Raw genomic sequence first — 26,010 nt, 5'->3', positions numbered from 1 at the left:
GTTGTCTGAAAAGATGTGAGATTGAAAGGATTTGAGTAAAGGAAGACTTCATGTGATGGTGGAGATAGAGTCGGCCCAACACTAAATGAGGCCTAAATCCAACTTTAAAGTGATGCCTTTTTTTGGGGCTTTTTTGACTTAGTATTAATGCTTGATTTTTTAGGGCCTTTTATTTTTGAGGCCTTTTTTCCTTTGTAAATTTTTTTTAGGAGGCTTAAAGCCCTTGCTTGGGTGGAGAGGGGGAGATTTACCCTTAGGTCGGCCCTGAGTAGAGAGGGGGAGGTTGAAGGTGGTGGTAGGAGAAGGAAGAAGAATATGGAAGGGGAAGAGGTTGTCTAGGAGTTTGCAATGGGTGCTCTCTCTCCACTTCAAACCACCATTAATAGGAGGCAATTCTGGTTAGTTTTTGTAATGTTGATCTTTGACTCTATAACTACCTAACAAAAAGTACATATGTTAAAAATATTATATATTTATTTTGTGACTCGTATTTTCTAGTTGGTTGCACGCTAATCGGTAGGAGAATGTTTCAACAAAAAATAAGAATTTAATAGATATGCACTATCAGTGTAAAATAGTTTTACAGTGACATCCATTTGAATTCCGTCAAATAAGCAAATATGTTTTTATTTTAATTAAAATAAAAAATGAATGTAACTCTCTCTCCTACGTGACAAACAATATTGCATATTCATTAAACTCAAAAAATAATGCATACCAATATTTTAGTTGTACATTGTAAATATCTAATCATAATCAAGAAATCACACATTTCTCTTGTTTTACTTTTTTTTTTACAAAGGAAAAGAAATCAAATTTCATGAGCTAACTAACTTTATTTACACATAAAGAGAACTACAATCTCTTAAAGATTGATTTCATAATGCTTAAACTTATAACTATGTAATGAGTGACAGATCCAGAAATTTTAAGTTATGTGAAATATATATATATATATATATATATATATATATATAAAGTTGTAATATGAAAAACACAACATATTACTATAGATCATGACGGGGCAATTGTAGACTCTCCCTTAACATGAAAAACACAATTGCCCCATCATGGTTTGAAAATCATGATGGGGCGATTGCCCCCTCTTCCTTAACGCAGATTCGTCCTGGATGCAATTCATAATATAGTTATTCATACAAAGACATGAAAACAAACTGAAAACCAATAAAAAAAACCACACAAAAAAAAAATAACGACTAACCATTATGGCAAATACAAGTCTCTATCTGATCTTCATTTCTGTTGCCTCATTTTTTACGCACTATCGGCTTTGCACTGCAGCTATATCTTTTGGATAGATGATGAACTGGTCGCGCTATACCACAAGGGAGGACGGCGGTCTGATGCAAGGAGAGGTGAATAAGGGCATCAAAAAATGACGAAAAAAAAGGGAAATAACAAAGAAGTAAACGGCGGTAGAGACAAAAAGGGTGAATGACCACGAAGGATAGAGAAATGAACAACGGAGAGAAATCCTGCAAAGAGGACTGAATATTCTAAAGAATGAGAGAGAAAGGAGTCCATTAGGAGTATGAAAACCCCATAAAGAGGACAATACCTCACTGGGGAGGTCGAACATAAAGGTGGTGGAGGAGGTAAGAAGGAATGGCACCGTGAAAGAGGGAGAAAGAAACAATTGAGAGAAATCCTACGAAGAGATTTGTGGTCTCTCACATATGAGAAGGAAGTGACGCCATCAAATGTATGAAACACCTCACAGAGAGTTCGGAAATGGATATGGCGGTGGAGGGAATAAGATATGGTGAGTGGTGACCATGAAGGAGGGATGAAGCAACAAGAGAGAAATATACTACAAAGAGTACTGAGAAATCTCATGGATGAGTGGGAAAATACTTCTCTAAAGGTAGGAAAATCCCCATGAAGATGGAAGAACCTCCTGGGGGGAGGTTGATTGTTTTTGTGAAAAGGGCTGGAAAAAGGTTACGGGGCTAGGGTTTTACGAGAATATAACGAATAGAACTCTCATTGTCGTAACCAATTTCCCCCCTTTTTACATAAATGTGTGTTTGTGTTTTCTGTATATTGGAGAAAATATTAGAATTTAAAACTTCACTTATTGTTTAATTTCTTTTCTTTTTGGTTAAAAACATTTTTAAAGCGACTTATTACAAAATTTCCAAAGATAAATGCATTTTATTATGATAAATACATTTTCTTATAGTATAACATAATCAATAGTTCATATTTGAACAAATCTTATCGTCGTGTTTCTCGATCCTCTTCTTTTAGTGTTTCGCCACAAAGTTAGGAGAAGGTTGAATTCATTTCGCTCATATATTGATCAGTCTTCGGTGAGAACGAATCTTATTGCCCACCTTGATGAGGCAATACTAAAGTGACCTTTTCCCCATTCATAAAGAGATATAATCGCCATCAGTCCTCCAAATAAGGCTTAACTTATTGGCTAATAGGAAGTCTCTATTTATCGCGATAATTGTGAGGTTGGGATGCAGGTAAGAGGGAGAGAGATTGGTCATCGTTTCAATTAGATGCTCCTTCAATTCAATCAATTGGGTCAAAAAATCAAATAACAACACGCCATTTGCTAAAGCTTATATGGATTGCACCTTTAGAAAGGGAAGAGATTGCCTTCCAAGCAAGACAGACTCATGTGATCCCTTCACACTGAGGGACAAATCGATATAGTGGTCGTTACTTTTGGTGGTTTTTCTTTTTTGGTTGATTCCCCTTCCCACACCAAAATCATACTTTTAGTAGTTTTATTTTTAAGTGGAATGTAGATCTTTCAAAATTTCACATGTTTTTAGGTTAAATTTTAGTGCAATTGATTTTCTGTGTATTAGTTTATTTTTATGAATTTTAAGAGTTAATCCAATAATTATGTAAATGAGGATTATGAGTTAAAGATAACAAAAAATTAATAGTTTGGCTTTAAAATAAATTATAGTTTTCAATTCTCACTTAGTTGTGTGGTTCAATTTTACTAAAACTATTTATTATTTGTTCTCCATCAAGAAATAAATAAGGTTTAATGGTAAAATTAATCTCTGATTTTGTAAGTGAGTTTAATTTTTTGACAGAAAAATGACGTTTAGTAACGGTAAAAAATAGCCAGTAATTATAAAAATGACCGCCACTAAACATTATATTTTCGCCAAGAACTAAAATCAAACTCACTTATAAAATCAGGGATTAATTGATAATGATGTTTTTCTTGTATATGTGAGAAAAAATAAACAAAATATAGTATATAAACTACTCCTTCAAAAATCCAACCCCCATTACCTCCATTAACAAAAGAGGTGATAGAGATTATTTTGTTAGCAGAGAGATTTACAAAATAATCTTAGGTGGATCAATAAGATTTACAATAAATAAGTAAGGACTTTTGCAATTTTTTTTCTTCATTTTTTTTTTTTAAATTTGTTAGTGTGGTAAAATCACTCGCTTACATTATTCATTTGATCATGTCACTTGTTAGTGGCTTCCACACATTCCACTTCAGACCCTCTATTCTCTCTCGTTCTCTGTCTCTATCTCACTACTATTAAACGCATCTCATGCTATGGAAACAAAAGGACTCAATTAATTGCTAACTGTGGTAAACAACTTTGAACAACTGATAATTTAACTGAATAACTAGTAACTAGTATACAAAAGCTAAATTACTAGTAGTAAATAAATGTCATTGTTTACTTTGAGATCAATACGTTTTTACTTCTATTGAGCTATGGCCTTAGTACTGACAACAAGTATTCCATTTTATTGATTTTTGTCCTTTTACTCCCTCTCTATGTTGCTTTGTACTTCTTACACTATGCTTTGCTATCCAAATACAAATGATCCCAGAAGGCCAGAAGTATCAGCATAAAGTTATATATAAAAAATGTTAAAACCTGTAAACTCAGAAATGTATTTATGATATATAAAGTCCCATAGAATGGAACCAATTAACCATATTCCATACCATCATCCTCTAAATACAAGTGAGTGTACTAACGATTAGAACACTACAAAGACTACATGTTTGGATACTATTGATTGATGATGCAACTGCAAAGACTACATGTTTGGATACTTGGTGAAAAATCAGGGTAAGCTAAAATCAAAGTGGACAGAATGAACTTCCCTTAGCGTTTGTGACTGTCCATCATGATTTTGGCTTCACCGTGGTTTCTACCTTGTATCCAAACAAGCACTATATTTTGTATGTGGTATTTGAAAATGGAGGTCCTGGTAAAGCCCAACTTCAGTCATCTTATACTATCAAGCTAGACCTACATTGCTTCTTCTCTTCACAGTTAGTACCAGTTACAGATGATTTTGCAGGTTAGCTCATGTCACATCCTATTTACAACTTGCTGGTATTCTCTGGTCAAAATCCAAAGGGTTCAGGCAGAAGAGCAATGCCACAAGCAGAACTGCGAACTGCAGATTAACAGATTGAGGCGAGGGAGAGCAACATGCACAATGAAAATTCAAAAAATGCTATGACTCTCCGTAAGAACCTGATCATGACTTGAACATAGGTCCATGTTCACTGACACTACCACCAGAAAGCTTTCGAATTATCTGCCACAACTGCTGGCTTCTTCCAGTTCTGAGAGGACCTGAATAAGAATGCATTCTAAATGATCCAGATGCCTGCCTTCGTAATCTTGCTGATGAGCTGAATAAGTCTGATGCTGACAACCCTCTTTCAATATCAACTTCGGAATCATGGTAGGTGTCTGAGAAATGGCCTTGGAAATTATCTAGATGAGTAATCGAATCAACAGATAAATCCTCCCGGCTAGAACCTCTTGAACCTGCTTCTTTTGCTTCATCACATTCATTACAAACAAGTTTTAAAGCCTGAACAACCTCACCCATGAATGGACGGTCTGATACCTCTGGTTGTACACACATCGAAGCAATGGCTGCAACTTTTGCCACACTATCAAATGGCACATCAGTTCCTAGAGATGGATCAATTAATGCTTCTAATCCTTCTTTACTTGTGAGGAGTGGACGAGCCCATGCGACGAGATTCTCTTGACCAGGGGGTTGTGACATGTCTATTGGTTTTCTTCCTGTCAAAAGCTCAAGAAGAACAACACCATAGCTGTAAACATCGCTCTTCACAAGAAGATGCCCAGTCATTGCGTACTCCGGAGCCACATAACTGAGTTGGTTTTTCAAATATGAAAGGAAATATATATCAGGGAATGCATAATAGTAAAACTCAACAAGGAATTACAATCTTTTCCAATGACTACGAATGGAGATATTTCCATGAATTTTGATGAAACATTAAGAGTTTGGTTATTATAATGATACCAGCTGATAACTTGTAGATAGTAGTTTCCAAAATAGAAACAATAATATTAGAAAACTATGTACCCGAAAGTTCCCATGACACGTGTGGATATATGTCTGTTCTCCCCATCAGCTGCTGTCCGTGCCAATCCAAAATCAGATACTTTTGGTGTAAAATCATCTTCCAGCAAGATATTGCTTGACTTGAAGTCCCTATGTATGACATGAGGACTTGAATCTTCATGCAGGTAAGCCAGACCTCGAGCAGCACCAAGTGCTATCTTTATCCGAGTACTCCAATCAAGTGCGCTTCTTTCCCTGTCATCTCCTAGCAAAAGACCAAATACAAGAAGACCATTATATTAAAGAACTAAAGATGTTTGATTTGAGCAAAAGATTTCTATTTTCATTTTGGTTTTCTCTTTCAAAGACATAATTACCGCCTTATTGTTCCTTTGTTTCCTCTTTTTAAATAGTTGAACATTAGAGAAAATAACATTTTATTATTTTCACTAGTTCCTACACAAATCTTTGAAAAGGGGAAGTGACTTTTTCGTAATGAAAAGTGAAAACATAACTAAAACTCAAAAAGTATTTTCTAAAACCAAACAAGCCAAAAACAATTGACTTGTACATGACGCTGAATCAAGCAAACTTAAGTACCATGTAAATGGGATTCCACGCTGCCATTTGGAACGAGTTCATAAACCAGGCAGCGGGAGCTGAGCTCTGAGCATATACCAATCAACTTCACCAAATTTCTATGGTGAAGGCGGCTAAGCATCTCAACTTCAGATAAGAATTCACGATCACCATGATGGTCTTCCCTTTTGAGAACCTTGACTGCTACTTTTGTACCATCTTCAAGGTTCCCACCATAAACTAGCCCAAAACCACCTTCTCCTAGTATTCTGGAAGCATGAAAATTATCAGTGGCTTTCTCTATCTCCTTCAAACTGAAAGTTTTAGCAGATCCTGTATAAGCAGCAATGCTAGATCGAAATGAAGATGATGAAGCTGAAGCAGGCACACCTCCAACTATTGACCTGGCGGTACCTGTGAATCATATGTTTGTTTCTTAAATAAAAACGGCTGAGATAAATGATAAAACAATCAAATTGACGCAAATTGGGAGATGGGAAAACATTCAAAATTATAGGACTGCAATTATTCAGTTTCAAAATACCATACTTGTCAAAATTATCTTGATTATTTAAATTATTGCAACTGATCTTTCTATTTTATGCATAGAATTCTGACAACCATTGTCTGACTAATTCAATTAGATGAGACAAATACTAAAAATATGGCTTGTAATTCGTAAAGACGATGTTTTTCTTTTCTTTTTGGGTATGATATAGTGTTGTTTTCTGGGAAAATGCATTAATTTACCAGATTATTAGTAATTATCAATTGCATTACCTGGTGTTTTAGTAAGAGACGAAGGCAAAACCGGTGGTGTCAATGTTGATTGACTCACATGCTCTCTGCACTTGAAAACGGCCAAAGCAGCAGCAGAGCATAAAACAACTGCTAGAAAAACTGAGAGAGCAATAATAGCTATCACGCCCTTGCTAAGTCCACCTTTTTGCTGCCTCTTCGGTATGTCAACCCCGAGGGGCTTAATTGTCCTACCATTATTGCCATCAATTGAATATGGACCACCATCTATCATGTTAATGCTTGAAGGTGGCAAAGGAGGAGACGGAGGTAAACCTGCGTTTAAAGAATCCCATAAAATTCTGACAAGAAAATTCATGAAAAGAATACAACAAATTAAGAATTTTTACATACCTGGATAGCTCACATATAACACTTTATAATCCCCAAAGTTAGAAGCTTTTATTGCAACCTTTTTATGCCAAAATCTATCAGAAGTTAAAAACGCGGTAGTGTTATCAAACTCTTCCCCGAGTGGTACCAAATCAATAAGGGCATCAGTTTTATCTGGTTGCTGGGTTGCTTCATTGGCTCCCATAATGCGAACTTGACTTTGCGTCATGAAAACCCCAGTGGCAATTTCAGAAGCAAGCTCTGAAACCAAAGGGAAGAAGGTATACAGAGGAACACTAAGGCGAAGGCCGACTTTCATGGGCCAGACACATCTGCATGGTGCTCCAGGTGGAGAGTTTACATAGGGTTCTGAGCAAACGGTTGATAAACAATCTAAAAAAAAGCAGAAATATTTCAGTAACATCAATTCAGTCAGCACAGTCCAAAAAATTACAGATATAGTATTAGCAGCTATTCCTGCATTAAGAAGATTAAACAAATAACACATTCCCACACTGTATGTTTTTGTAATCATTGTAATAGTAGTAAATTATTCTGTTACCAGTTTAAATTTTAATATTCATTGTACCATCTATAGACCAGCCAACCATTTAAAGTCCCCCTGCACCTCCTTTCCCACAGCATGTGGCAGTGTGGTTCGCTTCCATTCATCCAGCCACCAGTCCCCTTCAATTTGTCTTGACCTCCACTGTCTGGATCTTCCTTCTCATGGCCCTCTCCCCAACAGTTGCTGTGTTCTCCACAAACTTATAGGGAAAAACTATTCATGTCATCCCCACCTACCCTCACCATCACAATATTCCGCATTTATGTTTGTGGAGTGTCTAAAAAATCAATTACACACCGCATTTAAGATTGTGGAATACAAATTATACATTCAGCAGTTATAAATGTGGGACAATGAAAAAAGGGGATTATGAGAATAGGTGGGGGGATGACATGAATAGTTTTTCCCAAACTTATATGGCTCAACCGATTCTCAATTATAGTAAGATATTAGAAATATAATATAAAATCATTCTAAGTCCTTTAACCAAGCTTTTGGGATAATGGGTTCCTGACACGGTATCAGAGCCTCTATGACTAAGTGATCTAGAGTTCGATCCTTGTTTCCCTCATTATTCTAAAAAAAAAGGTATTTCAGCCAGGGTTGTTAATGGTGGATATTGGTACTTGTTAGGAACCAATTATCCCAAAAGCACAAGTTGTCGGGTAAAGGACTCTGAGTGATTTTATATTATATTTCTAACATGCACTGTCACGCAAGAGCCCACTTTGGATTCAAGTGTGGACAATGTACAAGCTCAACTACCATGTGCTGAAATCAGGCTTGTTAATAGCGCGCTATAGCGTAGCGCCCTGAGGGTTCACCGCTACTTGTTAGGAACCAATTATCCCAAAAGCATAAGCTATTGGGTAAAGGACTCTAAGTGATTTTATATTATACTTCTAATACGCACCCTCACGCAAGAGCTCACTTTGGCTTAGTAGTACTTTTTAACATACCCTATTGTCTCACCAAGCATGACAAAGGTGATCCTAGTCAGAAACTACTAATTTCATGTCATTGGTCCTAGCATCTTGAACAGTCTACTTTTACTTTGTTAATCATTGTCATTTGGCACCTACATTACCTACTTTTGTAATAATTGTAAACTACTCTGCTACTAGGGTAGATTATTAGTTACTGAAAATTGAGTCTTATTTTAGAAAAGTAGTTGATTAGGCTAGCATATATGTCCAGTTATGTACAGCTTTATACCAATTAATTTCTAAACAAAAAATCCTTTTTAATTCAAGTTGCTAACCTTCATTGGGAGGTGGGGGTGGCAACGCTTGAACTTGAGGAATTGGCTTCTTATTGTTCTTGGAAGAAGGCCGAGAAGGAGAGACTTTTGGAGGATGAAATGGAACTAGCAATAACAAACACAATGAATGGATGCAAACGATAAGTAGATGAAAATAAAACAAAATTGAAAATGTTTGTAAAAACTATAAAGTATGGAATACCTTTCTTACTTTTGGTTGGATGGGGGAATATTTTGAATGATGGAGAAGGAGCTGGTGAAACCTGGCTCCGTGGTGATTGAATAGGGAAGTTGAATGGAGAAACTGAAGAACCTAGCATGCAGAAAATATTCAGCAATTGAAATTCCCTTTATTTACTTATACTCAGAAGAAATATCTTAAAAGTTCACCATACTTATATAGGTACCTGTGTCCATTGGTGGGGGAGCGTGATGCCTTCGTCCACTTTTTGGCGGTGATAAGGGAGGAGTTGGTTGACCTACAAAAAATAACCAAACAAAAAAGTAATATATAATCAAGTGCAATGAAAAGGCTTGATTTGTGGCACAATTCAATGGATCAGCAAAGAAACCAAACCTTGGTGTTTTGAAACGGGAGGAGAAACCAAATATGATGATGCAGGAGCTGGGCTGATGATTGTCTTCCTTGAATGGTGATGCTTATAATATGTGGTCGAAGGTGAAGAGGGAGAATGATCTTCTTCATTGGGAGGAGATTTAGGAGATGAGGTAAGTGGCTTAGGAGCATGATGAAATTGCCTTGCTTTATGTTCAGTAGGAGCTTCAACATAAAAATTATATATAATTAAATTGAGCACCAAAAAGCTTATGTTTTAAGAGAATTTGTTTTTGACAAGATCTTAGTGCCACTGTGATAACCAATTTATCTGGTCATGATTCATTCCTTGCCATCTCCATTCATCATAACCAAATTAAATTTCAACAAAAGGTAAAATGTTTAGTGCATTGTGCATTCCATAAAGAAAGGTGTCACTGACATAAAATCATTCTTGACCTTCCATCTTTGGGAGAGTTGATCTTGGACAACATTACTTTATTAAGTTTGAAGCTTGAACTGTGTTGTTAGGGAAATATTTTAATATTTTACTGTTAGTACTATGGGCAATCCTCTAGTATGAATTTTCAATGAATTAAAACTAGTTCGATGTAAACTTATATACCATGCGCAGGGGAATGTGCAGCTGGTAGTGGCTTCGGTGTTTTGTACAAAGGGGCAGAAACTGGTTCTCCACCTTTTTTCCAGTTGAAGCTTGTAGAAGGAGTTAATGCACGAGAGATAACAGGATCTGCACCACATGTTTTGTGTCATTTAAGTTTCCAGGAATCAAAGACTGATTTCACAATAGCACTAATAATCTCAAGAGAAAATAGTAATCAGATACAAGTGCTGAACACAATAGAATGATAGCTACAGTAGGGACTGCTAATAGTTGTAACAAAACTAATTACGAGTGAAGAGATTTTAGTTGGTCCAAATTTAGTAACAATTATGCTATGTTCAGTTTTAGTGAATATCTTGCATACATTTTTTTGGAAAAGCCAAGAATATCTTGCATACATAACTAATCAAACAATAACTTAACTGTTTAAGAGCCTCATAACCATTCTTTTACTTTTCCACTTTGCAGGGAGTGAAAATTAGGCATATTAAGGAAACATTTGTATCATCAATCATTACTGCATTTTTTATCTCAATTTGATTGTTAAGATATCTAATCCCCATTTCTCAACTCATTGTCATATTATTATATGATAGAGATGCAATCATATCTCTTTCTGGATTATCAACTGCAATAGTAATTCAAACCTCTATCATTTGTAGCGTAGAGAAACTATAAATGTAACAGAAAAATGTGGCGTAGAGAAACTATAAATAGCGTGTAAACAAAGAAGTTAAATGACGTAACAGAAAAATGTAACAGTATATTTTAAAACAAACAACAAATCAGCTAGAGGATGGGGAGATGATAGAACAAAATCCTTTCTCAAAATTTGCACCTGGTAATTTGGAAGGAGATGCTACTGGTATGACAGGGTAGGCCAATGGAGGATCTACTGGAAATGGGCTTGTTGGTGATTGAACTGGAGCTGCATGAACAGAATAAAAGAAATCACAATGAGACAAGTAAAGTTATCAACTCTGATAAATTAAAATTAGATATTTTTCCATCTTTCATTAAATAGGATAATATGGATGAAGTTATTTTTGTTAAAATAGTATGGCTTACTGGTTGGTTATTTTCCATTTTCCATGGTGTCGAGGCATTAGACTATGTGCCTTAATGGAATAAGAATTTTAGAACAAGTTTGTTGAATTCTAGAGAAGATTTGATAAGACCATACATACATGGCATAACTGGCTCTGGGGTATGGGTATGTCCCTTATTTGCAGTTCTATCATGAACATCAGGGGGAAAACTTCCATTAATAGTTGGCTGACTGACTGGTGAATTTTTTGGAAAATTTGCAGAAGGTATTGCAAGTGGAGCTGTTCAAAACGACATAGAAAAGCATGGTTAGGGTTAGTACCAGCTGGAAATTAGCAACGAAGGGAAAAGAAAGTTATAACTACCAACTAGAATTACCTTGTGAAACTGGCTCCAATGTGTGACCTGTACTGGAATTCATTCTATGAACAGTTGGAGGAAAACTTCCATGGTTAGTTGGTTGACTCACCGGGGAATGTTTGGGAATATTGAATACAGGGGCTGTTCAAAATGCAATAAATGAGCTTAATTTCATGTCAATTGCAACTGGAAGCTAAAGATAATTCCAGGAAATTTCAGAAGAAAGATTTTTAACTTTCATCACATGCCTGGTGAAATGGACTCCGGCGTTTGCCCTTTATTTGGACCCTCTCTATGAGCATTAGGAGGCAAACTTCCATTTTCAGTTGGATGGTTTACTGGTGAAATTTTGGGCAAATTGGCAGAAGGTGTTGCAACTGGAGCTGTTCTAATATTCAATGCAAAAGCATATTTTTGTGTCAATAACAACTGGAAACTGGAGATAATGAAATGGAAAACCATCCAGTAAGAATTCTAACTACATGAAACGACTTTTTATCACATACCTGGTGAAATTGGCTCTACATTGTGAGACTTATTTTCATTCCTCGTATCAACCTTAGGAGGCAAACTTCCATGTTCAATTGGTTGGCTGGCCGGTGAAAATTTCGGAAAATTGCGAGAGGGTATTGTAAAAGGAGCTGTTCAAGAAGCAATAGAAAACCAGAATAAGAGTCAATAGCAATGGGAAGGTATGCCCATCAAAGAAACCTCTCAGTCGTGAACCTGGAGCAATTGGTTCTAACTTCTAATTACATGAAAAGACTTTTTATCACAAACCTGGTGAAATTGGCTCTATGTTGTGAGACTTATTTTCATTCCTTGTATCAACTTTAGGAGGCAAACTTCCATGTTCAATCGGTTGGCTGGCCGGTGAAACTTTTGGGAAATTGCCAGAAGGTATTGGAAAAGGACCTGTTCAAGAAGCAATAGAAAGCCAGAATAAGGGTCAATATGAATGGGAAGGTAAACCCCCCCCCCCCAATAAAAAAACTCTTCAGCCATGTACCTGGAGCAATTGGTGTGGATTCAGGAGGCCTCACAGCAGGTGCTATCCTTTGAGGTGGACTTAGTTGTATGGATGGTGGCACATTCCTTTCAGCGGTAGGCGGTGAAGGAAATACCTTATGTGATGGTGCTAATGCTATGGTGCTTGGACTAGGACTATGAGATATGGAAGGTTCAATTCCTTTAATCTTCCGAGGAGATGGAGCTGATGTAGGAGGTGGTGATGTAACTGGAGGGTGCAAGAATGACCCTAGATAGAGAAAACCCAATTTTTTGGTCAGGCTATGCAAATTTCCCAAATGACCTAATGGACTAAGGGAGTGGGATTACCATTTGGTACATCTGGAGAGCTTGGGGCCATGGTTCTCCCTGGATTTCTTGGTTGTGAAAGACCAGGTGCTTCACTGGGGGCAGGATCCACAGGTAAGGTTGCTGGAGATGGGAATGTAACAAACCCTGAAAGAAGGAACACAAGTGAATAATCAACCTCAGAAAGCTCAAAATTCAAACCTATTTTATATGCTATCCATATTAGAATTAGATATACCATCTGATTCTGAAGGGCTTGAAGCACTTTTTCCCCATGACTGTCCATGATGGATAGGACCTGGTCCTCTGGGATGAATGACAGGAAAGAATGCTGGAGATGGGGATATAAGAGACCCTTAAAGAAAAAATAATCATTTGGTAAGCCAAAAAATCCATAGGAGAAAAGGAATATTACAAAAATAAAATAATATTCAGCAAGCTCAAAATTATCAAATCAAATTATCAGACAATATGAGCTAACACCAGCAACATCTTCTGTAAAATATAACAACTTGCAATCTTGCCATTTCATTCTTTTATTATTATTATTGGATTTGTACTTTTTGGTGTATCTGGATAATTAAATCTTGAATTGAAGTAAAAGATCTCGGTCCAATTGAGAGGAAATTCTATAGAATTTAGATTTCATCTTTCCACACATAAAAAATCAAATATTGCAGACCATTGGATTCTTAAGGAACAACACTAGCTTCCTATAATGGGTGTCTAAAGAAATAAGAAATCAATCCTCACTATAACTAAAAGTTCCTCTTTGGTCTGGCAATGATTGTTGGAATTACAACCTTCTCAAACCAGTAAAACCTATATGCATAACAAATTTGTATGATCTAAGAATAATTACAGATAGACAAATCAGTATTTATCAGCTGAATATGTGGTAAGCAGTCAATGTGCTTCAGTAATATTGGCAATAGCTCAGAAGAACAGGAGTGGAAGGTGCAACAATGGATTCAAATCAAAACCAACCGGCAGCTTGCCATATTGTCAATGTATTCAAACCACAATTAGATTTTGCAAGCAGTGTAAGATGACAGCAGAAAGAAGAAATCAGATGCCCCATTTGGTGATCCTAGTCCTAGCTCTAACTATGAAGATCTAAACCAATAATTTGATTGCAAACAAAGCAATGATCATTTAAAACCCATGCATGATGATCCAGATCAAGTTCTTCTTGTCCAAGCATCAGTTTGATCATGTCAGTGAGAATAGAATATTAATCTGAACACAAAGTATTGAAGATTATGTACCCACCTTCAGGTCCTTGAGCTGCCACAGCAAAACCAATGATAGAGAGCTTCACCAGCTGCAGAATCAGTGCCAAAACCACCATCCCCATCTTCATATCAATCCTCAAACTCAACCTCCTCAGAAATGATTCAAAACAATAAATAGGTAATAAATTACAGATTTGCAAGTTGATTACTTGAAGCAAGAACAAATAGAGGTTAAATAGATGTAGTGACACCAAGACAATGAGAAGGAAGGTTAAGGATCAAGCCAGAACAGTCTATGGTGAAAAGGGTAAGAGCAAAAACAGGTATATCTTGAGAACAAGAAGAGCTCAGGGATTGGTAAAGACAGAGGTGAGAAGCTTCCATGGCAGAGGAAGAAGAGAGTTAAGTTGAAATATTTACACTGGAGTTGGTAAGTTTCAAAATATGAACTTTGTGTGAATCACAATCCACTGTCACTTGAAGAAAACTCAAGAAATGGAAAAAGGTGAATCAACAGAGCCTCTTCTCCTTCATTGAGAGAGAAGCAGTTGGAGTGGGACAGAGAAACTCAGAAAAACAGAGCATTCTTAATTTTTAAGAATATTTTATTTATTTTTTATTAATTTTTTAGGGGGAAAGTTAGATTTATTTATGGTTTAATGTGAAAATTACCAAACTTTGTTTAATTTCAGTCCAATGGAGGTTGTCTAGTTGCTTTTCATCTTCTCTTGTTGAAAGTGATTTATTGATTACAGGGTGTGCCACGTGTCTGAATCCTATTTTTTGATACTTCCATTAATTACCTCCACATGATCCCTCATATTATTAATGGTTGATTAACTTGTGCAACACACAATAAATGATCCCCAAAATAAGTTATTAGTAGCTATAACAAGTTTTAAATGAGAGGTTGTTTAGGGAAAAAAGAAAGGATCCAATCCAACCACATTTGTGGTTTGAAACACCAAGATGTTTTAGCAAGAAAGAATTGACAAATTCATTCCCATTCGTGATGGTTTGAATTACAAATATCATTCACCCACTGAGATAATTATGTTTGAGCTCGATAATTATATTCATGTAGATACAAACTTGAGACATCTATTTATTTTAGAACAACTTTGTGTCAATTGATCTGCGTGCTTTCTGCGATATAAAGTCGAAAGATATGTTTACACATATTTTGAAATTAAAATATGAGTAAAATTTCTCTTATGAATTAACTTAAAATCTGATAGCATTTAATTCAACTAGTAGAAGATAGGTGAAAAATATGGCACCCATGTGGCATTCCTTTGTAATGGACCATAGTGCAGAACTTTAGAATCATTTTTATCAGTGCACAAAGTAAAAATCAATTCCGAAGATGATGAGAAGTCAGAAAAAAGCAATGGGCCCCCATTAAGTGTTTAATGGAAGCTCAACTAGCTTGCATAATCCAAAGACTTTTCCAGGTTTGATTATTGCCTAACTATTAGTCCGTGGATTTCAGGCAGCACTGCAATGGTACCCAAAGATCTTTTTTGGCCAATGGCCAACTCAATGATCATTATGATATTAGGACTTTCTTAATCAAGGAAAGAAGTTCATGAGAAGAAAACAAAATATTTATTATTTCTATTATAAAAATATGTTATTTTATTTACTTAATTCTTTATTTTTAAAATTTAATATAATAACTAAAAATCATTTTTATTTTCATGTACAACCAAATAAAAATACAGATAAATTTATATAATTTAAATAAAAGAAAAATTAGTCTCTAAAAATCATAGAGTAATTAAAAGGGTGTTTTTATACAATTGAGGTAGTTTCATTTAAATATCACTAAAATGGTGCAAATGAAAAATGTAATTTCAAAGATGGATAATTCATATTTTATAAGTATGACTAACTTTCTTAAACTTCTAAAGTTATACTTTTTATGTATGACGTCTCTCTTTAGCAAAAGTAAAAAAATTACAATTAAATCGCTAAAAAAGTTGTTAACATTAATTTTTAGAGATATAATGTTGCTTATTTTACGAGTGGCCACCTCAGGTTTTTCTCTACTAGGGTTTGAAGAGAGTATCAGTCGTCACCCCTTTGAATGATTTCTCCTCTTCTATGGAGAGTTTTTTTCTCCTTCTAGGTAGATGTTTCTTCCATCATATGTGAGTTATCTTTCACACTAGATATATTTCCTACTTATGAAAAAATAGATTGTTCTCCCTTTTCGGTGACCATCCTATCTACATTCCCAACTTCCTTTGCTGACGTGTCGTCATCGTCTTTGCTACCTGCCATCACCTTTGACGTGACTATCTCTACCATATTGCCACCACCATTCTCCTCTTCTCCCTCAGTTGTTGTTAGTTAAGGTTTTGTTCTAAAGCTGACGTATTTTCCATGGTGTCAATGTTGGTGGCTTGACTCCTCTCGATGCTGATGAAGCCACGATGTAAGTTTTGTTAAAGGTTTTTCATATCACAACTCCGGGAGAGCCAAATAACTTACAAAAGTTGGAGTTGCAAAGAAAAAAACTCTTGATCAATAAGTTAGCATGGAGGAATTTAAGGATTTTGTTTAGTTTTTAGTATGTTAGCTACTAATTTGTATCAATATGAATGAGCATGTTTTGTCCTTAATATTTTATTCAATTACATTGTTGTATCAATAATTGAAATTTTCGCGACACTAACATAAGTGTTGTTGTGCAATCATTTAGTATGTGAATTGTTATTCAGACCCCCCACTGCTATTTAGACCCCTCAAAAATTGCAAAAATACTAAATTATCCTTAATGAACAAAAAAAATTCCTCACCTCACTCCTTACATTCTCTCTCCTCTCTCCTTACCTAAGGGTAGTTTAGTATTTTTGCACTTTTTGAGGGTCAAATAGTTGTTGGGGGGGGTCTGAATAACAATTCTCATTTAGTATTACTCCAAGAACTGTTTAAAAAAAACACTTGGATGTTAATTTCAAGGGGTTGTCTAAATGACTCATGAGAAAGTTTGGGTTAAATAACCCACCATCCAATCACATTGAAGATATGCGAATTGAAATTTCTGTATTTTATTTATTAATTTATTTCCAACTCACTTATCCCCAATGTGATTGGATGGTGAGTTATTTAACCCAAACTTTCTCAACGATCTTTAGACAACCCCTAATTTCAAACCACCCCAAGTACCACAAACCATGCATGCACACAATATGTTCCACTTAACCATTGAAAACACTCTTCTTTTTTTCCTTAACTTTCAATTCCCCAAACCCACATAAAATATGAAAACTTTCAGTTTCGAAGTTTATAAGGAACAAATTTCTAAGATGAATGTGACATGCACAATCTATCACTCTAAGGTTTCCTAGGCATCCTTTCATTTTCTTGCTACTTACTCCATCCATTACTCCTTTTGATCCATTCCCTATCTTTTTTTTTCCTTTGGTACCACCCATCATTACTGTTTCAGCAGTCACTTCAATGAGAACCTTCATGGATCACCTCAAACTTTTTTCCTATACTAGATATTAACATTAATCATGTCAAAGGAAGCAGGGGACCAGCATATAAAAGAGTTTCATCCAATGATTCAAACCATGTGCAATAACGAAATGAGTTGTTATAGCTACTCGTTCTTTGATATACATCTAAGACTTTTGCATTACGTATATGGCTTTACGTACACTTTAATAATTAGGATCTTCTCTTTTGGTAAGGCTGAAAGCCTGAAATACACGTGAGCTTTGAGAACATTCCCTATTGTAGTTGAGTTGGATCCTTCCCACAAAGCTGAACAGCCAAGAAAACCTCTATAAAAGTGATTGAGGATTGAATTATCATACTCATCAATAATTTTAGGTGATTTAGAAGTAATTTATGTGAGTAAAGAGGTTTTTAATGAGGCTTTCTTTTGGAAATGAAGAAGCCCAAAAGTTGTTAGACGTTCCCTAAGGAAATCTGCGTTCATTGTCTATTTTTGAATTTCCAATCCCAGCCCATGGACTCTACCCTTGTTGGGTAATATGTTTGAATTTCTTAGCCCAGCTTTTGGGCCGTTTCAATAGTAATATAAGCGTGATCTGGTACCCATTGAAAATCTATATATATATCTATATCTATTTATCTATCTATATCTATCTATATTATATATAAAGGAAGAGTTTCTGCAGCCTTGAGGGTAAATTAGTCATTCAATATAGTAATGCACATAAGTGAATATTTTTCCATGGACATATATGTAAATTTGAGAATAAATCAATCTTAACCATTGATTATTTTCTAAAGATGCAATCACAACCGTCCATTCCATTGCAACCTCTCATCTTTGCGTCTGTTCCCATTCTTAGTTGTTTTCTTTGTTGCTTTTGTAACTCTTTATTGTGGTTATAACAATAAGTGCAAGAGTCTCTTCCTTTTCTCTCATATATGAAACGTCTTTCCATTCTCCTTTTAAATTCTTTTCATCTTTCCTATCTTGATCTCCATAACCTCTATTCCTATGCAAGAAATCTCTCCCGTCTGGATTCTCCAATAGCATGATCCCTTCACAAGAAGATCTTCCATCAGGTTAGAAAAATTTCTTCTTCGTCTTTTCTACTTCATCAACCACTTCTTCTTCATCACTTTTCATTCTTAGGCTTTGATATTCGTCTCAACTAACTTCGTCCATCAGATAAGAGCCCCTTTTTTTTGTCCTTTTTGATTTATTTATTCTGATTTCACCATCATTTGTTCTTACATTTCGTTCTCAGGCTATGTTCTTTTCAGTCGAACTTTTTTTTCTCATTCATTCTTCTCATTCCTAATATTTCACTGCGGTAAAATTCAATGTTTCTTCGTAATTTACATGTTGTTATTGCTAATTCAATCAGTGAAAGTTATCCATTTTATTTTACTTTCGTCATTGATGCATGTTTTGTTCTTATGGAGTATTAACATTATTATCATATTTTATTAACGTCTATTACGTTTTAGAAATTTGTTTTCTGCAAGTCAATTGTAACATGAAATTGTTAAAGTCATCTCCTTTATCATTCTCTAATCGTGTTTCATCGTTTTTCACGCTCAATTTCATTGATAGTTTAATGTCCAGTTAATGTATGTTTATTTTTTTTTCATTTTCATTGTTTTATTCTTAACTAAATCAACCAAATGATTGTCTTTTCTTCTAATCTAATACAACGAAGTCTTCGTTCTCCTTTTACATTTAACTGATTTCATTTCAATGTTTTCTTCTTTCAGACTTTGCTGCTATTGTTTCTCTTCTTCCAATGTATTATTTTGAGAACATATAAGTTTCTTGCACTTTTTGTATGCCTTAATGATAAATTAATATAGTAAGTTCTAATGAAGTCTTTGCAGTCCACAATATGTTGCATTTGTTAAAATCTCTAATATACAAATCTTTGTCTTCTCTAAGATGCTGATTTTTTTTTGAAAGGATACAATATATAATAAAATTTTGTTATTTGATGTTTTCACATTAAATTTCATATGAATGCGGAAAAAAATATTCCACTAACACTTTTCCCTATAACTGTTTGCCTTTCATGTTGGAAATAAAAGAAAATGAAGGTAGAGGTTTTGACATTAAATTTTATATGGATACAAAAGTTACTCACCAAAATAAAAATATTAGTTATGGTATTCCATAGGATGTTATAGACTAGAGAACATACAATTAATATTAATATTAATCTTTAAAAAGTGAATATTTGTGACAAGATTTCATAGACCAGATAACATATTTGATTTATTGTATATTTAGTTAATATTAATTATAGAACTCAATAGGACATGTGTATTATTTTTTATTTATAGAATTTTTCAATTGATATTAATATTAATCTGTAACAATTAAAGTTAAGAGTTTTATCATTAAATTAGATTTCAATAATGTATTAAATTTGATATGAGAATGTAAAATAATTTTGGACTAGCCCTTTCACCTTCACCAATTTTTTTTAAGATCATATTTAATATTACAAACCGACGTTCTAAAAAAACGTCGGTTACATAATACATAGGAGACACATAATAACTTTGAATTTATAGAATTATTAATTAAATTATATAATATTAATATCAATCCATAAAAGTTAAAGACGGTGGTGAAAATAATATTAAATATAAAAAATAACCTTCCCACTATCCCTTTTCCCCGCAACTATATAAATATTAAATATTATTGTGACAATTAATTATACATGTCTTTCTTTAAAATGCCAAATATTTTTTTTTTGAGAGCAAAAGATTTTACTGAATAAGAAATATAAAAAATAACATTCTCACTATCCGTTTATTATTATTCAGCTCATCCGTATTTAATTAATATGAGTTATGGAGTTACACAGGACACAATTTTTTTTATCTAGAGAATTATTAATTAGTTAATAATTAATATCTATCTATACTATATATAAAGGGAAAGTTTCTACAACCTTGAGGGAAAAATTGTAATTTAATATTTTAATTTACATGGGTGGAAAATTTTCCATGGCCATGTACGTAAATTTGTTAGTAACTCAATATGAAATCAATCTTGGTCATTCATTGCTTCTAATCCTAACCGTTGGTCCTTTTATTATGAAATCCTTTGTACAACCTTTTCATATTCTTTGCAGTTTTATTTGTTGCTTTTGTAACTCCTGATTATGGATTATGGTTACAAAATCATCAAGAGTCTCTTCCTTTTTCTCCCATATAAAAAGCATCTTTCCATTCCCCTTTCAAATTATTTTCATCTCTCTCATTTTGATCTTTAGCATATCCATTCATGTGCAAGTAATCTCTCTGATTTGGATCCTCCAACAACATCATTCTATCACAAGAAGATCTTCCATCAGGTTAGAGAATTTTCTTTTGCGTCTTTTCTTCTCTATTGGTCACTTCTTTTTCATCATTTTTCATTTTCAGGCATTGACGTTTTTTCTCCATCATCATCTTCAATCCGTTAAGAGTCTTGCTTTTTTCGCCTTATTTATATCTTTTAATTTATCTTTTTTGATTTTTCCATCATTTATTCTTCAGATTTTGTTCTCATGCTACGTTCTTCTCAAACGGTTTTATTTTTTCCGATTCATTCTTCATCTCTCACTCCTGTAAGTTTCAATCTTTATTTGCAATATGCATGTTGTTATCACTTATTCAATAGATGAAAGTTACTCACTTTATTTTACTTTTATAATTTATGCATGTTTTGTTCTTTGCTATTGATTTACTTTTATTATCAAAAAATCTTTTTCTTCATAAACTTTAAAGTCATCTCAATTGGTTATTTCTCTAATTGTGTTTCATTATTTTTCTTGCACAATTTTATGATGTTTGCTTCCATTTCTTTGACAGTTTAATCTTAAACCAATGTGAGTTTCTTGCTTTTTTTTAATTTTGATTAATTTTTTATCAATTAGTTGACAAAATGATAATCTTTTCTTATAATTTGGCATAATGAAGCCTTTTTCCTCCTTTTACATTTCATTGATTTAGTTTCAATTTGTCATCCTCATCTTCTACATTAAGTTTAATCCAATTTATGTCATTTGTAGGTTTCGTTTACATTATGAATGTGGTCACTAATTTTACATTATTGTTTTCGATTCTCGGTTTAATTCTACATTCTTATTCCTTTTATCTATCAACTCTATTTGTTGAGTTTTATTTCATTTTTTCTTTTAAATTTTAAAAAGAATTAAAAAATTTGAGGATTAATAACATTCAAGTTAAATTATTTCAATCTTAATTTTTTTGTTCAAAAACTCCATCATAAGATAAATAGATTAAATTTTATTTAAATACTTACTTTTAGTTTCAATTAAAATTCATTTCCCCACCGTTACAGACTTACAGTTTTAATAGTTTTAAAAATCAACTTTATTTTTTTATGGTAATTATCATTGTTTAATTTTAACTTTCATTTTAAATTTAAATGTTTATTCTACTGTTTCATTTTTAATAAATTTAAACATGAATTTAATTATTCGTTATTATTGAAATAACTATGTAGTTGCTATAACACAATAAGTGTACGTTGATGACTTTTTTATAAGGGAAAGATAAGTGTAAAGATGTTTTTCAACACATTATTATTTGAACTATTTGTATAAGTCTCGATTTGATTTAATTATTTAAAATTTATTGAAACAATTAAAGTACAAATTATTTTATTTAAAAAAATATTAAAGGATGAATGACATTTAAGTATAATTATTTTAAACTTAATTTTTTTATTTAATTTGTTAACCATTATATATATATATATATATATATATAAATGAGAAATTTAGCAACCTTGAGGGTGAAATAGTCTATCAATAAAAAAAATTCATGTATTTTTTTAACCATTGGCTTTTAAGTAATTATACATATGATTTCGTATGTGATTTCTCAGAACCCGTTCGATATTTAGCAGACTTTTAATCTCAACCGTTTGATATTTCTCTTAAATTTCTCCATCAATGTTAGTATATAACTTTCTACTATTAAACTCAAAATTATTTTAAATGAATTTAATAGTATTTAGTTTATATGAGTAATGGAATGTCTCATGTCAAAATTAATATTAAATATGATATTAGTTGTGAATTTCATAAGAAAAATATTATTAGTTTAGATTTGTTGAAATATTAATCAACTAATAATTAATATTAATAATAAGCCTTAGAAGTTAAAGGTCACTCAACAAAAAAATCTCTCATGTCCCTTCCTCTTGAACTTCCTTCATCAATGTCATTCTATGGGTAAATAGCCAAGTTGGTCCCTGAAAGTGTCCGTCGCCTTCAATTTCGTCCCTAAACTTTCAAAATGACGCTCGTGGTCCCTGAATGTGCCAAATCTCCCTCATCAGCAGTCCTGGGTTAAAAAAAGTTAACGACCGTTAACAGAAGTGTGACATGGTTTTTTTTTTGTAAAGGCAGAGCTGACGTGGCATATGATTATTGGGAAAATTTTAAAGACTTCAACTTAGTCCCAATGGTTGAAAATAATTTCTTCCTCTCCCCCTTCTTCCTCTACCTCTCCCCACCAGTCCACCACCATCACCCTCCTCCATCTCCATCCTTTTTATCTTCTTCTTCTTCATCCCACCCTCATCCCCTCCCTCTCACACTGTCCCTCACCCCCAACCCTTTTTCCCTTCCAAAAAACAAAATTCATCAACCCAACAAATCATAAAATCAAGAAATAAACGATCGATTTCCATAACCATCATATTGCACCTTCTTCAATCTTAAAACCCAGACAAAATTCCAATAAAATTGAACGAGGAAAAACAGAGAAATAGAATTCATTATTCATGTAAGCTAATAAATCATTTCAATTTATTCAGAGAACGAACAAATAAAACAAAACAAAACAAAACAAACCCTTCCACTCCAATCCAAGAACACCATACCCACTTTCTCAGTTACTTGCTTCTACCCACTCGATCACACTCCCAAACTCAACGGATTCGAAGTATCGTATTGCAGTGGAATGACAGAGATTCATGTGGCGGAGGGTCAGCTCAAGGGCGGCGAAAACCTAACTCTGAACTCTTTGGAACCCATCAGAACCAAGCGGCAAAGGAGGCTCAGCGTCCGATTAGGCGACATCGGCGGCGACCAACCGCACGAATCCCACCACCGCCGCAGCAAGGGTGGAAGCTCGGTTTCGACCACCGCAAGGAAAAGGATTCCACCGCCGCTAACCCATCAGATAATAAACCCTCAAAGACTCGACCGTTAACCAATTTGACCCTTTGCTTCCTGGATGGAGATCGACTCCACTTTTGCGTCCCTGTTCCCTCTCTTACGCTTTGTTGTTTGCTGGTTGCTTCGTCTTCTCTCTTCTCTGTAACGGTAGCAGTGGTGGCGGCTGAGAAGCTTTCGCTAATGCTGCATGCTTCTATAAGCTGAGAAATATTTCCTCTATGACATCCTTTGTTTCGAAATTCTCTTATGGGTTTTGAAGTAGAGGCATTTGGGTCTTTGTTTCTTCTATCAAAACCGGATCTGGGTGTTGAAGTAGACGCATTTGGGTCTTCGATTCTGCTATCAAAATCAGAACTTGGTGGGGTTTGAAAATGGGTGTTTCAGAGAGGACCTTCTTCACTGACTCCTCTTCTAGCGGTGGTGGGGGTGGGGTTCTTCATGGGTTGGATTTGATTTAGGGAGTGAGGATCTCAGATGGATTTGGAAGCAGAATGGAAGGAGGTACTGGTGTGGTGTTCATGTGATGATGAAGACTAATTTAGGGTGAGCTTTTTATTTCCTGAAGTTGTTTTTTTTATTTAACTATTTTGTTTCCTGGGTTGAAATGCCACATCAGCTGCTGGCTTTACAAAAAAAAAATCCACCTCAACTTTCCGTTAACGGCGTGAGCTTTTTTTAATCCAGGGACCGCTGATGAAAGAGATTTTGCACATCCAGGGACCACGGGCATCATTTTGAAAGTTTAGGGACGAAGTTGAAGGCGGCGGACACTTTCAGGGACCAACTTGGCTATTTACCCTCATTCTATAGACTTCTACTATTAATTGAAAATTATTTTAAATAAATTTATTATTAATTATTTCATATGAGATGAAATTCGAAAAGGTATTTATATTTATTTATATATAATATTATATATAATACAAATGAGAAGTTTAGAAATCTCGAGGGTAAAATAGTCTATCAATAAACAATGTTTCTTATATTTTTTTTACCTATGAGTTTTTAAGTAATTATACATATTATTTCATATGTGATTTTTCAAAACCGTTCGATATTTAGCAGACTTTTAATCTCAGTCGTTCGATATTCCCCTTGATTTTCCTCATTCAATATTAGTATATAACTTTCTACTATTAAGCTCAAGATTATTTTAAATGAATTTATTATTATTTAATTTATATGAGTGATGGAATGTCATAGGTCAAAATTAACATTAAATATGATATTAGTTATGAATTCCATAAAACACATATTATTAGTTTAGATTTATTGAAGTATTAATCAACTAATAATTAATATCAATAATAAACGTTAAAAGTTAAATGTCACTCAATAAAAAAAAAACTTTCGTCTTCCGATGTATCGAAAAAGAAAACAACTTTCCTATCCCTTCCTCTTGAACTTCCTTCATCAATGTAATTATATAGATTTCTACTAATAATTGAAAATTACTTTAAATAAATTTATTATTATTTATTTTATATGCGTTATGAAATTCAAAAAGGAATGTTTAATACTAAATAAGATCTTACCAAAAGAAAAAAGGACAATCACTAACCCTTTTCTCAACAACTATATAAACTAATAAGTGTCAATAATCATTCAACATTTGCACTTCACATAAGCTTTGTTGAGGTATTTGCTTTTATTTTTTCAATGACTCAAGCTTCAAGACATTTTTCCAGGTACATATATCCAACGACTAACTATTGATGTACTAGCCTAGAACGTTTACATATGTTCTAACATGCATTTTTTTCATGATGATCTTCAACTTGATTTCAACATGTAAAATTGTTAAGTGGGAAACAAGGGATTTTAAACTTGATTTCATGATGATCTTCAACTTGATTTCAACATGTAAAAATTGTCATGTAGGATGCCGCAAACAATTTGTGTGCTCCATAAGTGGGAAACAAGGGATTTTAAAAAACCTCAAATTGTTAATAGTATTGAGCTGCTCTTAATCGTTGAAAAGGTATTCAATTTCTATGTTTTCCTCACTTTCATGGTACCTAATTCAAACTATTTATTTTTACCATAACAAAGTGAAATTTTAAAATTGTAGTTTTTCAAATGCCACAGTTTAGTGACACACTGTGTGTATGACAAGTTTATGCGATTCAGAGTTTTATGGTTCAAGCATCTGCTAGAAAATATAGAGTTACAAAGCATAGATGCATGATTACTTGAATGATCATTTCAAAAACTGAAGAGGCTACAAGTGACACTACTACTACAGCAGGTATCATTTAATATAGTTGACATCATTTTCATGTAATTGATCATC

The 26,010-nt window shown here is 33.9% G+C and overlaps 1 protein-coding gene across 2 annotated transcripts; it reads right to left on the bottom strand.

Annotated features, from left to right (window-relative positions):
* Positions 1-3,904: 3,904 nt before the first annotated feature.
* On the bottom strand, positions 3,905-14,619 carry LOC130723653 (receptor-like serine/threonine-protein kinase ALE2). Of its 2 annotated transcripts, none has more exons than XM_057574762.1 (20): positions 14,081-14,619; positions 13,047-13,163; positions 12,830-12,955; positions 12,501-12,749; positions 12,272-12,406; positions 11,998-12,132; positions 11,740-11,874; positions 11,510-11,632; positions 11,272-11,412; positions 10,923-11,012; positions 10,085-10,210; positions 9,481-9,684; positions 9,311-9,382; positions 9,106-9,216; positions 8,904-9,008; positions 7,096-7,467; positions 6,724-7,017; positions 5,965-6,357; positions 5,386-5,629; positions 3,905-5,167 (listed from the first exon to the last, which is right to left on the bottom strand). In XM_057574762.1, exons 1-20 carry the CDS (start codon positions 14,169-14,171, stop codon positions 4,516-4,518), a joined length of 3,915 nt encoding a protein of 1,304 aa, XP_057430745.1. In that variant the 5' UTR covers positions 14,172-14,619; the 3' UTR covers positions 3,905-4,515. The 2 variants fall into 2 exon arrangements, with proteins under 2 accessions (XP_057430745.1, XP_057430746.1); XM_057574763.1 differs by having other exon boundaries at positions 9,115-9,216.
* Between the last annotated feature and the right edge of the window lie 11,391 nt (positions 14,620-26,010).

Source organism: Lotus japonicus, chromosome 6, assembly GCF_012489685.1.
Source record: "Lotus japonicus ecotype B-129 chromosome 6, LjGifu_v1.2".
Taxonomy (NCBI): domain Eukaryota; kingdom Viridiplantae; phylum Streptophyta; class Magnoliopsida; order Fabales; family Fabaceae; genus Lotus; species Lotus japonicus.
The sequence above is the reverse complement of the archived record's forward strand: the minus strand, read 5'-3'. Positions and strand labels throughout refer to the sequence as shown.